General features: G+C 37.7%; 1 protein-coding gene across 1 annotated transcript; it reads left to right on the top strand.

Moving 5' to 3' along the window:
* The first annotated feature begins 19920 nt into the window (after nucleotides 1-19920).
* Nucleotides 19921-20991, top strand: LOC102148983 (testis-expressed protein 13A-like). Its single transcript, XM_005614535.1, has one exon. The coding sequence runs from the start codon at nucleotides 19921-19923 to the stop codon at nucleotides 20989-20991; it is 1071 nt and encodes a 356-aa protein (XP_005614592.1).
* Nucleotides 20992-21249: the final 258 nt, after the last annotated feature.

The raw sequence follows: 21249 nt of genomic DNA, 5'->3' as shown, positions 1-21249 counted from the left end.
TTCGGGTGATTGTGATATGCCAATGTGGATTCATCAGTTGTAGCTAATGTACCGCTCTGTTGGGGGATGTTGATAGTGGGGGAGGCTATGCATGTGTGGGTGAGGGGAGTCATGGAAAATTTCTGTACCTTCCCCTTAATTTTGCTGTGAACCTAAAACTGCTCTAGAAAAATAAGATCTTAATAAAAAAAAACAAACAATGGAGGGGTACTTAATGGACTTGGTTCTCTGAGGCAAATGAACACCTCCTGCGGCAATAGAGTCCTGTGTCCCAATGGGTACAGAAAAACATACAGAAGAGAAAACTTTGCTTAGTATTAGATTCTATCCAGCTACAATCCAAACATATAAATAGATACATTAGGGGTATATATTAAGATTACAAAAGTTATATTGTCTGTTTTTTCAACTTTTGGAGTTAGCGTGGAGTATTATTTAATGGCATCAGTAGGACAGGCCTGGGTTCGAATATAAGCTGCATCTGGGGCAAATTACTTAACCTCAAGTTCCTCCTTTTAAAAATGGTGATAAAAACACCCAATTGATAGTGTGATTGAGAAGGTTATTGAATGAGATAGCACATTTGAAATATTTCAAGTGTAACTAAATTGAAATGAGATGTCGTCACTCGTCCAGTTGGAATAGTTAACCTATTTGTCCTTGTCGTTCTCCGTTTAGGTGATATTTCACACACAGATAAGCACAAAGAATAGTGTTACAAACCCCCTTCTACTCATCCTCCGGAAATAGCAAATATGAGCAACATCACAGATGGAGATGAGTGTCCTTCGCTCCTCTCCCTGGTTCCATTCCTCCCCAGAGAGGTCTGCACTGATTTTACTGTGTGTTTTTCCAATCCATGCTTTTACACGTTTGTTACATATGTGTGTACATAAGCAATTGTTTTGTGTACTTCAAAGTTTCACACAAAATGATTGCACTGATTATGCATATATGTGTCGCTGTGAAATTTATTTTTTTGGTTTACTGGATGTAAAGTTTTTGTGATCTATCCTTATTAATGCATCAAAATCAGATTCATTCTTTTTAACTGTTGTGAGATAATGCATCACACAAATGTATTGCAATATATTATTTATTTCTATTACAAACATGTGACAATGAACACTCTTGCATTTGCCTCCTTGTGCATACATGCAAGAATGTCTCCAGGGAATATACCAAGAACTGGAATTATTAGATCATTAGATCATAGGATACATATAGTTTCTAACATACTAGATATTTCTACTTGGTCTTCAAAAGGTTTGTACATTCTTACCAGCAGTGTAGGAAAGTTCTCATTTTCCCACATGGGTTCTTGGTATTTTCAAACTTGTTTTTGTATTATGGATGTAAACTGGTATCTCATTGTTTTAATTTAAATTTCCAGAATATTAGTGAAACTGAGCATTCTTTCATAGGTTTATTAGCTATTCTGATTTCCTCACCAGTGTAAGGAAGTATGCTGGTAAGGATCGTTTGTCCATTATTCCTACTTTTTGTTTCGTATACTTTTATAGATTAATTTATGTTCTAGATATTAATCTTTCAATCAGATTGCTAATGTTTCCCTTTATGACTTTTACTTTTGTTCTTATACAAGGAATACTTTATTATTCTGTGGTCATAAAAGTATTCTGTTATAATTTCTTCCTTACTTATTAAAAGTTTTTCTTTTCCAATTTAGATGATTAATCTATACAAGATTAACGTTTGCATAATGGTGTAGATGTAGATGGCAGAGCGTATGAAGCCAATTTTAAAATTTCCTTTCCAGAGAGTCAATTGTTCCAACATCAATTTATTGAAATATTTGTCCTTCCCCATCTGGTTTTTAGGACTGCATCTTTTATATAACAAGTTCCAATTCATGATGGAATCTGTTTCTGGGCTTCTTCTTCCGCTCCAGTCATCTACTTTTATTCATCACTGGAAAAATACCCTGATACTTAAATTGTTACAGCTTATTATAGCCTTGAAATCTTTTTGGAAATCTTATTAGATAAGTCTTCCCTTCTTGTTTATATTTTTCAGAATTTTCTAGGCTATTCTTGGATATTAATTGTCCACACGAATTTTAGAATCAGTTGATTTAGTTCCATAAAAAAACACATTGTGAATCTGATGGGAATTACCTTGAATTCATAAATTATTTTCGGGAGCACTATCATCCTTTTGATTGTCATCTTGAATCTTTATTTCTGTAATCGTGATACATATTTCCATTTATCCTAGTCTTTTTTAATGTCATTTAATAATACTATATAATTTTATCTTTAAAGAGCATTGATGGCTTTTTTTAGATTACACATGAGTACTTAATTTTTTATTGCTACGTTGAATTATAGCTGTCTTTCAATGACATTATCTGATCGGTAAATTTTAGTGAATCAGAACTCTATTGATTTTTGTTTGTTGAGATATTGTACCTAGCGACCTGCAAAACTTCTTATTAGTTCTAATAGTTTGTAGATTCTCTTAGACGTTTTTATGTAACCAATTTATCATATCCAAATAATGTTGGTTTTCTCCTCTTTCCCATTCCTTTATGCCTCTTCTCCTTTCTCTCTCCCCCTTTCTCCGTTTCCTGTCTTCTTTCTCATTTTATTGCATTAACTAGAAGTTCCAGGATGACATTAAATAACAGCATTGAAAATAGGTAATATTGTATTATTAATGATTTAATAGGAATGCTTCTAAACTTTTGCCGATATGATGTTAGGATATTATTTTTATTGTGGTAACATTGGTTTATAACATTGTATACATTTCAGGTGTACATCATTATATTTCAGTTTCTGTGTAGATCACATGATGGTCACCATCCAAAGACTAATTACAATCCATTACCATACACATGCGCCTAATCACCCTTTTCACCCTCCTCCCTCCCCCCTTCTGCTCTGGTAACTGCCAATCCAATCGCAGTCTCTATGTGTTTGTTTGTCATTGTTTTTATCTTCTACTTATGAGTGAGATCATATGGTATTTGACTTTCTCCCTTTGACTTATTTCACTTAGCATAATTACCCCCAGGTCCATCGATGTTGTCACAAATGGCTGGATTTCATCTTTTTTTTATGGCTGAGTAGTATTCCATTGTGTGTATATACCACATCTTCTTTATCCATTTGTCTCTTGATGGGCACCTAGGTTGCTTCCAAGTGTTGACTATTGCAAATAATGCCGCAATGAACATAGGGGTGCATATATATTTATGCATTCGGGTTTTCATGTTCTTTGGATAAATACTCAGCAGTGAAATAGCTGAATTGTATGGTAGTTCCATTCTAAAGTTTTTGAGGAATCTCCATACAGTTTTCCATACTGGCTGCGCCAGTTTGCACTTCCACCAGCAGTGTATTAGAGTTCCCTTGTCTCCACATCCTCTCCAACACTTGTTATTTTCTGTCTTGTTAATTATAGCCATTCTGATGGTGCGAGGTGATATCTCATTGTAGTTTTGATTTTCATTTCCATGATAATTAGTGATATTGAAGATCTTTTCATGTGCCTGTTGGCCATCTGTATATCTTCTTTGCAGAAATGCCTGTTCAGATCTTTGCCAATTTTTTTAATAGGGTTGTTTGTTTTTCTGTTGAGATGTATGAGTTCTTCAAATATTTTGGATATTAAGCCTCAATAGATATATGGTTTGCAAATATCTTCTCCCAATTGTTAGGATGACTTTTCGTTTTGTTGATGGTTTCCTTTGTTGTGCAGAAGCTTTGTAGTTTGATGTAGTCCCATTTGTTCATTTTGTCTATTGTTTCCCTTGCCTAGTCAGACATGGTACTTGAATATATGCTGCAAAGACCAATGTTGAAGAGCGTATTGCCTATGTTTTATTTTAGAAGTTTTATGGTTTCAGGTCTTACATTCAAGTTTTTAATCCATTTTGAGTTAATTTTTGTGTATGGTATAAGATAATGGTACATATTCATTCTTTTGTGTGTGGCTGTCCAGTTTTCCCAACACCATTTATTGAAGAGACTCTCCTTTCGCCATCGTATGCTTTTGGCTCCCTTGTCAAAAAATAGCTGTCCATAGCTGTGTGGGTTTATTTCTGAGCTCTCTATTCTGTTCCATTGATTTGTGTGTCTGTTTTTGTGCCAGTACCATGCTGTTTGATTACTATAGGTTTGCGGTATATTTTGAAATCAGGGAGTGTAATACCTCCAGCTTTGTTCTTTTTTCTCAGGATTCTTTTGGCTATTTGGAGTCTTTTGTTGTTCCATATAAATTTTAGGATTCTTTGTTCTATTTCTGTGAAAAATATCACTGGAACTTTGATAGAGATTGCATTGAATCTGTAGACTGCTTTAGGAAGTATGGACACTTTAACTATGTTAATTCTTCCAATCCAAGGCCACAGAATATCTTTCCATTTCTTTGTGTCTTCTATTTCTTTCAACAATGTTTTATAGTTTTCAGTGTACAGGTCTTTCACCTGTTTGGTTAAGTTTATTCATAGGTGTTTTATTCCTTTTGTTGCAATTATAAATGGAATTGCATTCTTAATTTCTCTTCCTGCTACTTCATTCTTAGTGTATAGAAACACAACTGATTTTTGTGTGTTGATTTTGCATCCCGCAACTTTACCATATTCATTTACCATTTCTAAAAGCTTTTTGGTGGAATCTTTAGGGTTTTCTATATATACAATCATATCATCTGCAAATAGTGACAGTTTCACTTCTTCCTTTCCAATTTGGATCCCTTTTATTTCTTTTTCTTGCTTAATTGCTCTGACTAAGACTTCCAATAATATGTCAAATAAGAGTGGTGAAAGTGGGCATCCTTGTCTGGTTCCTGTTCTTGAGGGATAGTTTTCAGTTCTTCTCCATTGAGAATATTAGCTGTGGGTTTGTCATATCCGGCCTTTATTATATTGAGGCACTTCCCTTCTATACCCATTTTATTCAGGGTTTTTATCATAAATGGAAGCTGTATCTTTACAATGCTTTCTCTGCATCTATTGAGATGATCATGTGATTTTTATTCTTCATTTTGTTAATGTGGTATATCACATTGATTGATTTGTGGTTGTTGAAACATCTCTGTTGTTTATTTGAGATTTTCCTTGTTTTTTGAGGTGGGCCTGTATTGCTATAAACTTCCCTCTTAGAACCGCTTTTGCTGTATCCCATAAATTTTGGCCTGTCATATTTTCATTTTTCTCCAGGTATTTTTTGATTCCTCCTTTGATGTCCTAGTTGACCCAATCACTGTTCAGTAGCATTTTGTTTAATCTTCCCATATTTGCGGCTTTTCCAATTTTCTTTCTGTAGTGGCATTCTAGTTTTATACTGTTGTGGTCAGAAAATATGCTTGGTATTATTTCAATCTTCTTAAATTTATTGAGACTTGTTTTGTTGCCTAATATGTGATCTTTCCTGAAAAACGTTCCATGTGCATTTGAAAAGAATGTGTGTTGTGTGGTTTTTGGATGGACTGTTCTGCATATATCTACGATGTCCAACTGCTCTAACGTGTCAAAGGCCAATGTTTCCTTATTGATCTTCTGTTTGGATGATCTATCCATTTGTGTAAGTGAAGTGTTAAAGTCCCCTACTATTATTGTGTTGCTGTCTATTTCTCCTTTTATGTCTGTTAATAATTGCTTTATATATTTAGGTGCTCCTATGTTGGGTGCATAGATATTTACAAGTGTTATTTCCTCCTGTTGAATTGTTCCCTTTATCATTATGTATTGCCCTTTTTTGTCTGTTACAGTTTTTATTTTAAAGTTTATTTTGTCTGATATAAGGATTGCTACCCCAGGTTTCTTTTCATTGCCATTTGCATGAAGTATCTTTTTCCATCCCTTCACTTTCAGTTTGTGAATGTCTTTAGGTCTGAAATGTGTCTCTTGTATGCAGCATATATATGGGTCTTGTTTTATTATCCAAGCAGCCACCCTATGCCTTTTGATTGGAACATTTAGTTCATTGACATTTAAAGTAGCTATTGATAAAATGTACTTATTGCCATTTTGTTACTTTTTTCTGACTGTTTTAGCAGCTCTTTTCTGTTCCTTTCTTCTTCTCTTGCACTCTTCCCTTGTGGTTTGATGGCTTTCTTTAGTATTATGTTTGGGTTTCTTTCCCTTAATTTTTGTGTATTTAATCTAAGTTTCCAGTTTGTGATTACCATGAAGTTCACGTATAATAACCTACATATATAGAAATCTATGTTAAGTTAATCGTCTCTGTAGTTTGAGCTCTTACTAAAACCTCTACTCTTTTACTCCCCTCCTCCCACATTTTGTGTTTTTAATATCATATCTAACCTCTTTTCGTGTGTATGTGTATCCATTACCCTTTATCATGGAAATAGATAAGTTTAGTACTTTTGACCTTCATATTAGCTTCATATGTGGTTGATCTGCTACCTTTACTGTATATTTGCCTTTACCAGTGATTTTATTGCTTTTTTTATGATTTTCTTATTTCTATTTCTGGTCTTCTCTTTTCCACTTGAATAAGTCCCTTTAGAATTTCTTGTAAATCTGGTTTCTTGGTGATAAACTCCTTTAGTTTTAGCTTGTCTTTGAAACTATTTATCTGTCCTTCCATTCTGAATGATAACCTTGCCGGGTAGAGTATTCTTGGCTATAGATTTTTCCTTTCAGCACTTTAACTATATCATGCCACTCCCTTCTAGCCTGTAAGATTCCTGCTCAGAAGTCAGCTGATAGCCCTATGGGGTTTCCTTTGTATGTCACTTGTTGCCTTGCTTTTGTCACTTTTAGGATTCTCTATCTTTAATTGTTGACATTTGAATTGTAATGTGTCTTGGTGTGGGCCTCTTTGAGTTCATCTTGTTTGGTGCTCTCTGTGCTTCCTATACCTGCATGTCTCTTTCTTTCCCTAGGTTAGAAATGTTTTCAGCTACTATTTCTTAAAATAGTTTCTCTACCACTTTGTCTCTCTCTTTTCTTTCTGACAGACCTATACCACAGATGTTAGTGTGCTTGATGTTGTCTGACAGGTCCCTTAGACTGTCCTTGTTCTTTTTAATTCTTTGTTTCTTTTCTCTTTCAGCTTCGGTGATTTCCCCTAGTCTTTCATCCAGCTTGCTGATCCATTCTTGTGTATCATCTGCTCTGCTATTGAGTCCCTCTAGTGAGTTTTTCATTTCCAGTATTGTATTCTTCATTTCTGATTGGTTCTGTTTTCTATTTTCCAATTCTTTTTTGAAGTTCTCACTGAGTTCATCCATTCTTCTCCCAATATCTGTGAGCATCCTTATGACTATTTGTTTGAACTCTTTGTCAGGTAAATTGTTTGTTTCTGTTTTGTTTAGTTTTTTATCTGTGGTTTTGTCCTGTTCCCTTACTTGGAATGTGTTCCCTTGTCTCCTCATTTTGCCTCTTTCTCTGTACTTATATCTATGTGTTAGGTAGGTCAGCTACATCTCCCGATCTTGGAGAGATGGCCTTATGTAAGAGATGCCTTATGAGGCCCAGTGGTGTGCTTCCCTCTCATCACCAGTTCTTAATGTTCCAGGAGTGTCCCTGTGTGGGCTACATGTGTCCTATTATGGCAGGGTTGCTCTTGCTGCAGGTGCTGAGGGAGGCTAGTCTTCCCCTGGCTGGTTATAATGCTCAGCTTCGTGTGGCTGCTATGGTCCTTTCAGTCACTTTATCAGGCATGAAAAGCCCCAGCATAGTTGGCTGTAAGGCCTAATAGCACATTACTGTTGCAGTTTTTCTGTTAAGTGAGTGGGCCCCTGGTGTGGCTGGCTGTTAGGCTCAGGGGCTTACAATTGCCATAGGCCTCTGGCCTGCAAGGCTGTTGTCAGCTCTCTCAGGGTTTCAGCTGAGTATGGCTTGCCCCAGGCATGGAAACACTCAACTATTTCAGGCTTTGGAAAGTGGGTCCAATATCCTATGTGGCTGTTTAAGGAGCACAAGTCTGCTGCAACTGTCAGGCCCCACTGCCTGCAGGGCCACACATTTCATCAACACAGTCCTGCCCTGTGTGATTGCCCTGACTCCCTGAAGTAGATCCGGTTTCCCCACTGCAGATGCCCTACACACTCCACCAATGCAGGCTCACCCCTCACACATGCCCTGCCCAGATGAGGTGGACCCACTGACCTGGTTGCGAGGTTCCATGCACACCACCAATGCAGGCCCGCAAGTTGCCCGAAGTCTTGCTGTTTAGTGGGAACAGTCCCTAGGGTGGGCTGCCTGCCTTGACTGAGCTGAATTAAATCAGTGCTCTAGTGGGTGCAAGACCCCTGGGCTAACAGACCAGGGGAAGAACTCCAATGGCATCTGCCAGTGTCTGTGTCAGCATGCTTGCACTAGGTCACAATAATGGCTGCTGCCAATGTCTCAGTCCCTGCAGAGGTCTCACCTCCCACTGAAATGCACCCAGAGCCTATCAGGTGAGTCTTTTTTCACCAAGGGACTGTGTACCTTTCTGGTGATTTTAGGTTGCTTCCTGAAATAGGTGAATTTGTGTGGACTTAAAAAATAGACTTTTTTCCCCCTTATGTCTGATAGCTTTTCTGTGGGTGTTCCTCATTGTAGTTAATAGCCAGCAAATCCAGGTATTATGACACTTGTGTTGGTTGTGCAGAGTCTGAAAGCTGCTTATTGTGGTAATGTTTCCCTGCTCAGATCTCCCACTCCTCCAGGGAAGGCTTCATACCTTAAGGTTGCTTCCAGCTGCCTGTGAAGCACTGCAGCTTGAAGGTGGCTTTTTTTCTACTTCTTCCATGTCAGTCAGCACTGTCCCTTGTTGTGGGGGTTCTTTTTATCCAGTTTTCAGTTCTCTCTTAGGGGTATTTGTTCAAAGAATAGTTGTAAATTTGTTGTGTCCATGGGAGGAGGTGAGTTCAGATTCTGCCTATGCTACCATCTTGACATCGTCCCTCCAGGATGTTATTTCTAGATGTCTTTTTGACTTTCAAGTAAAAATGTGAGTGGACATTTGAATATACGAGTCTGGAAACTAAGAGAGAAGTAAACTACAGATAAAATTTGGGAGTTGTCAGCATGTAAATATATTTAAAGCCACGGGACTTGATAAGATTCCCTAGGTAATAAGTGTAAATAAAGAGTAAGAGGAATCTTGAAGGATTCCAAGGTTTATATTATAATTTTTAACTATTTTTATCTTAATCTGTTTTTAAACCTTCAAAAGTGTTTTATATTTTCAACACTTATTTAAATTTATCTTAATATCCACCAGTCTTTATTAATCATTGCTTATTCTTTTCCTTTTATATTGTGAAATAAACAAATTCAGAAAAGTATGTAAAACTTATATGTACAGTTTAGTAAATAATAAGAAACTTAGAAATAAGAAATATTTAGAAAATAATAAGAAGAAACAAGAAACCGCCACACAGGTCAAGAAATAGAAAATTTCCAGCACCCCAGAAGCCCTCTGCATGTCCTGCTATGATCATTGCTCCATCTCTTCCCCAGACAGAGACAAACATTTTTGACTTTTGTAGTAAGAGTTTCCTTGCTTTCCTTTATTGTTTTATTACCAATGTATGTATTCCTATTTATTTAGTCAAAACATATGGCATATGTTTACAACTAAGAAGCCATTATCGCAATCAAGATAATGAACATATCCATCACCCCAAAGACTCTTGGTAACTTTTTGTAATACCTCCCTCCAGTACTTCTCTGCCCTTCCCTCTCCAGGCGACCACTGATCTGTCTTCTGTCACTATAAATTAATTTTCATTTTGTAGAATTTTATGTAAATGAAAAATGCAGTATTAACTCTCTTTTTGTCTGGCTTCTTGCATTCAGAATGATTATTTTGAGACTCATCCCTGTTATTGGGTGTATCATGCTGTAGCATGTATTCATTCCTTTTGATTGCTCAGGAGTATTCTATGCCATGGATGTACTACCATTAGTTCATCTGTTCACATGTTGATGGATATTTGGAATGTTTCCAGTTTTGGCTATCACAAATAAAGCTGTTATAAATACTCATGGACAAGTTTTTGTGTGGGCATATACTTCCCTAACTCTTACATAAATACCTAGGAATACCATTTAATAGGTCTATGTTGAACTTTTAAGAAACTACCAAACTGTTTTCCCACAAGCAGTGTAAGAGAGTTCTTGTTCCTCCAAATATCTCCAGTACTTTGTATGGTTAATCTTTCCAATTTTAGCCATTCTAATAGGTGTGAAGTGGAATCTCATTTCGGTTTTGTTTTGCATTTCTCTAACGATGATGTCAAACATTTTTTCATGTGCTTGCCTTCCAAATATCTTATTTAGTGAAATATCTGTTCAAATATTTTGCCATTTGCTGAGGTGTTTGTTTTCTTATTACTGAATTTTGAGAGTTTTTATAGATTCTGGATACACATACTTTATCAGATGTATTGTTTGCAGGTGGAATTTTTTTTATTCTTCTTCTCAAACAGTGTAGGTCTTGAATTATTCTGGCTTTCCTCAGGGATTTTAGTTCTAAATCCTGCCTTACTCAGTCCCAAGGCTTCATCTTCTGTCACCAAGTAGTGATTTTTGAAATCCAAGCCACTTTTTTTTAAAACACATAGATCTTTCTCCTTGCAACACTGCAGCCTAAGCAACTGGAACTTCAGCTCTGCTTGCATTGGGGTTTTTTCCCCCAGATTTTCTCTTTGTTTTGCCAGCACTTCCCCACAGCACCCCACCACACTTACTTTCTTGCAACCTTTAGCTATTTATATAAAAGAATGTCTGTGACACTTACTCCAATATTTCTAGGATTTACTGATTACAATGGAGCCAGCCAAAGCCATGAACTTTTTATGGATGGGTGCACCAATTCCTTCACAATACAATACTTTCTACTTATTAGTTTGCCTATTAATTGTTTTATAAATATTGAATTGATTTGAAATTCTAGGACAGAGGAATTCGAACTTAATACAGTGGATGACAAGGAGACAATACAGGTTCTTGAAAAGGGAAGATGAAAGTAATTAAGCTGCATGATCTCTCACCTGGCTTATTGCAGTAGCCTTTCTAACTGCCCTCCTAAATTCTGCCCTTGCCACCTACAAACTATTATCCAAACAGCAACCAGTATGATCCATTTAGAACTTAAGTCAAATGATGTCACTCTTCTGTTAAAAGCCAATCAATGTCTTCTCATCTCATTTTGAGACTAAGACAGAATCCTAACAATGGCCTGAAAAGTCCCTACATGATCTGACCACCCTGTCATCTTTCTTATCTCCTTTGCTAATACTCTTCCACTCTCATTCCGCGTCACACCCCTCAACTTTATTGAGGAATAATTGACAAATGTAATTATATATATTTAAGGTTTACAATGATGATTTGATACATATATATATACACACTGTGGAATGATTACTAACACATCTACCACCTCACAGAGTTAACTCTTTGACTGTGTGTGTGGTGAGAATGCATAAGATCTACTCTCAACAACTTTCAAGTATACAATATTATCTTATTAGCTATAGTCACCAGGCTGTACATTAGATCCTCAGAACTTATTCTTATAATTGAAAGTCCGTACCCTTTGATCCATAAAGTTCCTGAACATGCCAAGCATATACCTAAGAGCATTAGCATTTTCTCTTCTCTACGATGAACACTCTTTCCTCATATAGCTGCTCTGAATTAACTATTTAACCTTTATTAATATTGATAAAATGCAGGAACCATTTGATTCCAGTAGAGATAGTCCTCATTCTTAACTAAAGTTAATATATCAAATATAAGACTGAAAGGTTAGACTTAAAAAAACTTTATTGAGATATAATTTATATACCATAAAATTTACCCATTTTCAGTGTACAGTTCAATAATTTTTAGTAAACTTACTGAACTGTTTAACCACCACCAAAATCCAGTTTTAGAACTTTCTCATCATCCTAGTAAAATCCCTTATGATATTTTTAGTCAATCTCTGTTCCCACTCTCAGCCTCAGGGAACCACTGATATCCTTTCTGATATAGACAATTCATATAAATGGAATCATACAATATGTGGTCCTCTATGACTAGCTTCTTTGATTTAACATACTGTTTTTGAGGTTCATCCATGTTCTAGAATGTACTGATATTTAAAATTTTTCTGTTGAAAGCCTCAGCCTCAGTTTCTATTTATTCATTAATTCTACTATTTTTCTTTATTTTGATTCACAGATATCTGCTTTGGTAAGTAAATTAATTTTTTAATATTTTCCTTATGTATATTTTGTTATTATTTTCCTGATCTAGTTTAAAACTTAGCTAATTTAGTTACATTTTCTTGTTTTATAGCAAAGACATTTAATTCTATCGAAATCTTCTGAGTAGAGTTTTGTTGTATCACAAAACTAATTATCACTATTTTCTAATAACATATACATGTACTTTTGATTTCCTTTTGAACTCCTTATTTTTAAAAGCTCCATTTAAAATTTTTTTCAAAGTTGTTTGTTTTTGTTTCTTTATGACTGTTATTAATTTCCAGGTTTTTTGTACTATAGTCATAGAATTTGACTATTATAATTTCTGCTACGCTGGGGAATTTATTTGAGTTATCTATTTAAAAAGTACAGTTCAAAATGCCATATTCGCATTTGAAATGAATATGTATTCTCAATGATAATATATAAAGTGCAATATGCTTCTTAACGTTTAGCCTATTAATTTTATTATTCAATTTCCCATGGGTTAGGAGGCCTTTTAATCAATCTTTTTTTCTATTATTTATTTTTAGAAATGAAAAAACTACAAAGAATATTAAAATATCTATGTGCCCATCATCAAGAATTGATAATTATCACATATCTTCATATTTATTTCAACTCACCATTCTAATGACAGAACATAGGAAAAGTTGAGATCCCTTTTACTCACCTCCAGTTCTAATTCCCTCCTTCTTACACAGAAGAAGCAATTATCACAAATTTATTGTGTATCCTTCATGTCTATTTAAAAAATCTTTTATACATTAGGTTTGTATTCTTGGACTATATATATATAATTAAGCATACATTTTCCTTAATTTTATATCATGGTATCATGATCTGAAGCTCTGAAAGGCTTTGCTTGCACTTAGAATTACATTATTTGAAATCTATGCTGATTTATATCAAGGTAATTACCTTTCATTGTCCTTTAGAATTTCCTGGTAGGAATATATCCCATTATTACACGTGACTTCCAGTGGTACACATTTAGATTGTTTTTGGTTTTTTCTGTAACAAAAAATGTCGGAATAAACCTTGTAGGTACGTCTTTCCTTTTGCACAGGTGAGAACACTTATAGGTAAATAGTTAATCTGTCTAGAAGTGGTATGCACATTTACAATTTTACTGGTTATAACTAAGTTACTTTTCCTAGTGGTTCTACCAGTTTATACTACTTCTAGCAACATCTGAACATTTTCCTTTCCCGTGATCTTTACCAATATTTGATATAGTCATACTTTCTCATTATTGTCAAGCTACTTGCTTTGAAATGGTATCCTGTTATGGTTCCCTGAATACTAGTGAAGTTGAGCATCTTCTAAAGTGCTTATTGGTCATTTATAAGGACCCTTATATTTCCTATCGCTGTTATTATTTGTGTATACCTTTTTCTTATAGATTCGTAGGAATATGTTACAAATTTAGGATACTAATTTTTATAAGTTATACTGATTGCAAATATCATCTCTTAATCTCTAGCTCCTTTTTGTTGTTATTCATACAGATTTTTAAAATATATGACCTAGTTTAGTTTATGAAACTTTTCCTCATGGCTCTTGCTTTTTCTGTCTTGTTTAAGGAATTCTCACCCAGTATCACAATTATATTATCTCCTATTTTCTTCAACACATTTCAGAGTTTTGATTTTTGACATTCATCTCTGTGTCAGTATGAGTATAAGGCAGGGATTTAATTTTTAAAATGTAAATGACTCTAAATGAACATAGATGTACTCATTAAAAGTGTCCACAATTATCAATAGTTGGCCAGTCCATTTTTATCTATACCTCCAAAATTTGGGGGAGAATGTTGAAATATTTCAAAGCAAATCCCAGACATCATGTCATTTCATGCATCTCTAGCTGAGGACATTTTTGAAATGTAGCAACAATGGCATTGTAGATGGATGAACAATGGCATTGTGGCTGTGTTAAAAAAAAATCTTTAATCATCCAATACTGGATCCATATTCAATCTAATGTATTGAATCCAAATTTCCAGATTGTCTCAAAATTTCTTCTTAGTTTATATTTATTCAGATTAGGATTCAAATGAGGTCAAGCTCCATATATGCAGTTGTCTGTTATTTGTCAGTCACTCTTCTCCACTTTATTTTTATGCATTGATTTGCTAGAAAAATCAAGCAGTTTATCCATGAAATAAGATTCAGTATTTGACTGATTGCTTTCTCACTTTATTGTTTAACTTCATCCTTCTCTGGTTTCTATAAACTGCTAGTTAGATCTAAAAGATAGAGTAAATTCAGTTTCAGGGGTTTTTTTTGGCACAACACTTCGGAGGTGCTGTTGTGTATTTCTTATTACATCATATTATGAGGTAGGTAATGTCTGTATATCTAACTTTTAATGACGGAGTTTAATTAGTGTGTTCGGATGGTGTCAATCTGGTCTCCCCAATATAAACTTCCCTCACCCAACGTTCATGTAATGGTTCTAGCATCTATTGGGTATTGTTGCCTAGATCCATCATTTCATTAGAGGTTGCAAACTGGTGATTTTATAATCTTATTATTCCTTCTGCACTTATTAGCTGGAATTCTTACATAAGGAAGAATTTCCCCGCTTTGACTGTTTGATTACTCTAAAATACAGGTTATACAGGAAAGACAGGATAAGTGATAGATTTTCTAAACTTTATTTATCAATAACCAGAATAATGAGTTAATGCTGTAGAAACATCCAATGTTCATCAACGTGGTTTTTGCCTTTTAAGTATCACTATAAGCACACTTAAAAAAACTGATGTGTTCTAATCAATTTCAGACACTTTTGATACTCCAAGTTTTCCATCTTTCACTAGTGGGAGCCCCTTTAATTGGCCCCATGCATTCTTTGACATGAACCCATTAGACCTTGATAGGTTCCCTGGTCTGGAACAATTAGATGTCCCCAGCTTAACTTTTCAATTCCTTCTCAATATTGGATACATCCTTGATAATGGCAGTAAATAACCACAGGTCGCCCAAAAGTAGTAATTCCACAACTGCCATGTGGCATGTAGTACTTTGCTGGAGCAGATCGATACTACCTCATTTACATGGTATGATTTGGGGGAATGCATTCTTTTCTATCTCAATCACAAATTGTCCCTGTTCACCTTGAATGGAAACAATGTGCCTTTACATATATAATCATAGTAGCTCTACATGTATAGTCATGCATAGTGTTTGAAGAGTTCTGGACAATTTGGATATCCCATTAGAACATCACATAGATCCATTACATTGATGCTATTTTGTTGTTCAGCAGGGATGAACAAGTGCATGCTAGAGGCCTTGATAAGACATATGTGCTCCAGATGGTTAGAGGTAAACCTATAAAAATTTAGGGACCTGCCACATCCATACAATTTTACAGGTTCAGTGGTCAGGAGTGTGCTAACATATCCCCTCCAAAGTAAAAGACAGACTCTTTCAACTTGTACCTCCAGGCACAATGCCTCCATGAAGTCTGGAGGTAGCATATTCTATACCTTGGAATATTACTCTGGCCTTATGGTGAGTGGTGTGAAATGCTGCCAACTCTGAGTGCAGCCCAGAGCAGGAAAAGGCTCTGTAGCCAATCTAGGCTATGGGGCCAGAACTTTGTCTACTCGGGCCATATGAAGTAGACCCTATGATATTCGAAGTATTATTAGTGAGGAAAGATGCAATGTGGCATTTGTGGCCAACCCTAGTGGGAGAATCACAACCCAGGGTCCTGAGGTCCTGAAGCAAGAGCAGAACCTTTTGAAAAACAACTCATAGTATTCTACCAGGCCCAGGTGTAATACTAGGAGATAGAACGTTTGGCCATGTGGACAGAACCAGCCCATGATAAGATGGGTCCTTAAGACCTTCTAATCAAATGTTGGGGTAGGTCCAGCAACAATCCCTTATAAGATAGAAGTAGAATCTCTTGAATGGAAGTAGTGTCTCTGGAATGGAAAATAAGGAGGACCAGTATGCACAAGCAAACTGCATACACAGGTGGCTCAGACCCCCATAGCACATAATCACTATTACACTGTTGCCTCTCCTTCAGCTCACAGTTATGGCAATGTGGGATTTCCATATGATCGGCTGAAGGAGGAAGAAAAAGCTTGAGATTTATTTACAGATAAGGCAGCCCCATATATGGGTTCAAACCCAAAATGGATGGCTGTTATCACAACTTCAGTCACAGAGGCCTTGGAAGACAGTGATGAGGAAACACTCTCCCGCTTGGCAGAGCTTTGGGTATTGCATCTGGTCATTCATTTTGTGTGGAAATAGAAGTGTCTAAGGTTAAAATATATTCAAATGATCAGTAGCCTGGAAGGAAAATGTTAGAAGACTGGAGATAAGAATATCTAATATTGCTGGATGTGGATTCACATATGGGTGGGCAAGAAATATAAAGATTTTAGTATCACTTGCTAATATCCACCAAAGAGCATCTGCCACGAAAGAAGCACTAAACAACCAAGTAGAGAAAAAGCCTTGGCCAGTTAACATCAGTTAGCCTCTGTCATCAGCCACTCCAGTGCTGTCATAATGGGCACATGAGCAAAGTAGTCACAGTGACAGAGATGGAGGCTGCACATGAGCCCAGCAACATAGACTCACACTTACTAGGATTTATCTATCTACTGCCACTTGTGAATGTCCAAACTTTCTGCAATGGAGATCAAAATGGAACCCCTGATATGGCAGCATTCCTTGAAGAGACCAACTGGCTACTTTGCGGTAAACTGACTACATTGGACTCTTTCAATTCTGGAGGGGTCAGCAGTTTGTTTTCCAGGCATGGTTTTTCTTTCCTGCCAGCAGGACCTCAGTGAGCACCACTATCCAGGGGTTTATACAATGTTTGATCCACCAATGGGATCTTACATAATATTACATCATACCAAAGGACGCATTTCACAGCAAGAGAAGTATGGGAATGGCTCATGACCACAGGATCCATTGGTCATATGACATAGTACACTACACAGGAGCTGCTAGCCTTAGAAAATGTTGGGATGACCTACTGAAGGTATAGCTAAGGCACCAATTCTGAGGCAATATTCTGAAAGGATGGGAGTGTCATCCTCCAGGATTTAGTGTTTGTATTGAATCAAAGACATTTACCTGGCACCGTGTCCCCAAGAGGAAGAATATATAGATCCGTGAAGCAAAGTGTGGAAGCAGGGGCTATTCCATTTACCATCACTCCAAATAATTCACTAGAGAACTTTGTTTTTCAGGCTGGTCCAGAGTCCAGCAGGCAAGAAGAAGAGTCACCATCTTGGGGTAACTGACTCTGAACATCAGGGTGAGACAGAGTTGTTGCTACACAATGGAGCAGGGAGGGATGTGTACAGAACCATGGTGGCCTGGGTCTGGCTGTCAGGTAAGCCACTGATTCCAGCAGAGGCAATAGCTGAGGATGAGAAGAATCTAGGAAGGAGGAAAATAAGAATTGATCACGGTAGGAGATGTAGTTCATCCCGCTAACTTTCCCCTTATCAGTATCTGCTCAGGAAAAGAGGCCCACCAAAATCCTGGAGGAGCTGTTCCCTGAATATATATGGAGAAGTATATCTAAGAAGAGAAGTTTCCGCTAAACACAGAAATGCATTGCTCAGTTCCTCCATTAAGGCATGACTTGCTGCTAGGCTGTGGGGAGTGGGATCAGCATTCAGCTTCCGGCTGTCAGCTTCTCAGCTTCAGAGAGTTACCTCATCCGAGGTAGGTCAGTTCCAAGGCTACTCGCATTTAGTGACTGTGAGAAGTGGAGGTATAAAGGCCTGACTGTTTCAGCTTGTTGGGTGATGATTCTGATAGGCAATACTCACTCCCAAGTGCTAAGTTGGCTTGGCCAAGTGTTTGATGGGCCTGCATTGGGCTGCATTCGACTTCCCCCTCTGCTCAATCCTGCCCTTTCCTTTTGAAGATGTTGACCTATAATAAACATCTTGCATTCCCAACTCCATCTCAGCATCTACCTCACCCATGACAAGGGAGTAAAATTTTTATAGTTAAAAACTGGATTCATATGCAAATGTAAACAAGTTATTGTTCTTGTGTTTTCTTTTTCTCCAGGAGAGATTATGCTGGTAGGAAACATCTCTGTCCACTTTATATACAGGGCCTCATTGCTACAGGCAATTCCCCATTGTATTTATGTGACCACAGGATAAGCAATTTGTGTATCTCATATATGAAGAAAATCTATCAAGAACGAGAAAAATATTCATTCTTAATAATAGTAATAATAATGCTGAGGAGCTGTTGTCTGAGTTTTGAATTTTACTTGCAACAGGCTTATCTGAAAGCAAGTGTTCAAAATGACACTAGGAAATGGGCCTCTATAGTTTGAGGGTTATGTCTTACTGATCTTTGTATTTCCTTACCACTTAACACAATGCCTGGCTCTAAAAAGATAGTTAATAAATGTCTTTTTGTATTCTTTTGTGTGTGTGTGAGGAAGATTGGCCCTGAGCTAACATCTGTGCCAATCTTCCTCTATTTTATGTGGGATGCTGCCTCAGCATGGCCTGACGAGTGGTGCTAAGTCCACACCTGGGATCTGAACCTGCGAACCCTCGGCTGCCGAAGCAGAGAGTGCGAACGTAACCACTATGTCACAGGGCTGGCCCCTTAATAAACGTCTTTTTGACTATTAAATACAAGGTTCAAATTTTATTCTACATGAATGAAAATATAATGGGAAAATAAGAATTTGTACAGAGTGAGCAAGTTTACATAAACTATGAAATACATTAATCAAAAACAGTTATTGTGGGGGCTGGCCTGGTGACGCAGCGGCTAGGTTCCCATGCTCTGCTTCCACAGCCTGGGGTTCGCCAGTTCCGATCCCAGGAGTGGACATCGCCCCGCTTATCAAGCCATGCTGTGGCGGGCATCCCACATATAACGTAGAGAAGGATGGGCATGGATGTTAGCTCAGGGCCAATCTTCCTCAGTAAATAAAGAGGAGGATTGGTAGTGAATGTTAACTCGGGACTAATCTTCCTCAAAAAAAGTTATTGTGTTTCTGCTGTGTGTAACAGGTGCTAATGGTAAAAGAGTGCCCCTGCTCTCAAATATCTTATAAATTGGTTGCAGCATGATGAAACACAACATGCTTATCAAAGTAATATTGGCCATGTCAATTTAGTAAATATTAAGTATGTGTCTGTATTCACTATGAGATTGCGCAGCCTGAAATAAACAGATTGGTTTTGTTTTCTTTTGTTTTGTTATATAGTCTTTGTATTCACCTCCTTATTGTTAAATCCTCTGACTTTCTCAGGCTTACTTCTTTTTTTTTTAAGATTTTATTTTCTCCTTTTTCTCCCCAAAGTCTTCCGCGCCCGCCCCCCCCCCCCCATAGTTACATATTTTTAGCTGTGGGTCCTTCTAGTTGTGGCATGTGGGACACTGCCTCAGCATGGCTTGGTGAGTGGGGCCATGTCGGCGCCCGGGATCCGAACTGGTGAAACCCTCGGGGAAACCCCGGCCGGGCGAAACCCCAGGCGGAGGAAGCCGAGCGCACGAACTTCTCCGCTCAGCCACGGGCCGACCCCCAGGCTTACTTCTAGCAGCTGTCTCTATTGACTGTTGGCTAATCCCTCACACCACTAGGGGGCATACAACTTGCCATAGAGAAATTGTGATACTAGAGAGGAGAGGTCAAGGGCCATATGCTGTTACTGCGTGCTTACTCAGGTAAAGCAGGCTAGGGGGTGCTTTACATAGAATGGCTGTAAATTTTAATGATCCAGACTGTGGCTTCTTTCAGAGAGAGGTTGTAGATTTCATAAATAAGCAGCTACTTCGAGGTGGAGTTCGCCCGTACTTTTACAGGATGCAGATGTGTGAGTCCTGGGGTGAAATGGAAGAGAAGTTGCGGGACATCCTGACGGACTCAGCAATATCGAGAGCCATCAAGGAGGCTTGTGCTTGGGGCACCCTGGCCCTGGCAGTACGCTTCGCACGGAGGCAGAAGAGGGACGATAGAGAAAAGGTAAAAAAGCTCCAGGATCAGCTGGAGGAGCAGAAGGTGTTCTCTAATGCTTTGGTAGGGATGGTGAATAGACTCAGGGATAAGCAAAAAAGAGAAAAGGAGATTGCCCAGCTCCAACTTCAACAAAATCTCACGATCCTTCGTAGAGTAGAGGAAGAACGAAATTTACTCAGGAATGCGCTTCTTAGGGTGTTAAGGTCTCAGTTTCAGAAGCAGGAAAGAACAGAGGAATTGGAGAAGGGAAAGGAGACACAGACATTAGGCACGCTTGCTTTTGCTCCTGATGCAGTCAGTTACTGGACAAGGGAGGGGGCCACGCAGGGAGCAGGCCCGGGGACTGCTGCTACTCCTATGACTGCGGCTATAGGGGGAGAGGCAAAGGGGCAGAAAGTGATTTCCATATGGGGGAATGACCAGGAGGTACCTGTTTTTCCTTGCTCTGAGATCTTGAGGGCCTGGACCCAGGCTGGTCAGCTGCTGCCCTTTAGTCTCTCTGAATCCTCTTACTCATTCCTACCGACGTATTCTCTCCCAGGAGCAGCAACAAAAGCTGCAGCCGTTCCTCTTGTGAAAAATTCCCTGACTAGCTGGAAGGGTAAGCATCTCCATACCAGGAAGTTCTTGCCAGAGAGGTTTAAGCAAGAGGCTGGCATCTGTCACTCTGCAAAAGATACCATCAGGCGCAAAGTAGGGGACTGGGACTGTGACCAGTGTTCTAGGATCAATTTCTCATGGCGAAAGATGTGTTTTAAATGTAAAAAGTCCCGGTACACAGAGGAAAGTGGAGGCTCTGCCCGCAATTAGAGGCCTCACAGAATTCTAACAAATTCATTTCCTGACGTTCTCTTCTGATTAGAAATGGAACAAGAACATGGTCTTGATTAGATATTATATAAAAATAGACAAGCAGAAAGGAATAAGATATAAAGATCATCTTTAACCTTGCCACTCAGAAACAGTTAACATTTTACCTATTTACTTCCACCTCTGAGTATAACTACATATATGAGTTATAATAAATAGTTATATTAAATAATTTTCTTATGAAGATAGAATCATTTT

Source organism: Equus caballus, chromosome X (genome assembly GCF_041296265.1).
Source record: "Equus caballus isolate H_3958 breed thoroughbred chromosome X, TB-T2T, whole genome shotgun sequence".
NCBI lineage: Eukaryota > Metazoa > Chordata > Mammalia > Perissodactyla > Equidae > Equus > Equus caballus.
This window is presented reverse-complemented; position numbering and strand designations above follow the sequence as displayed.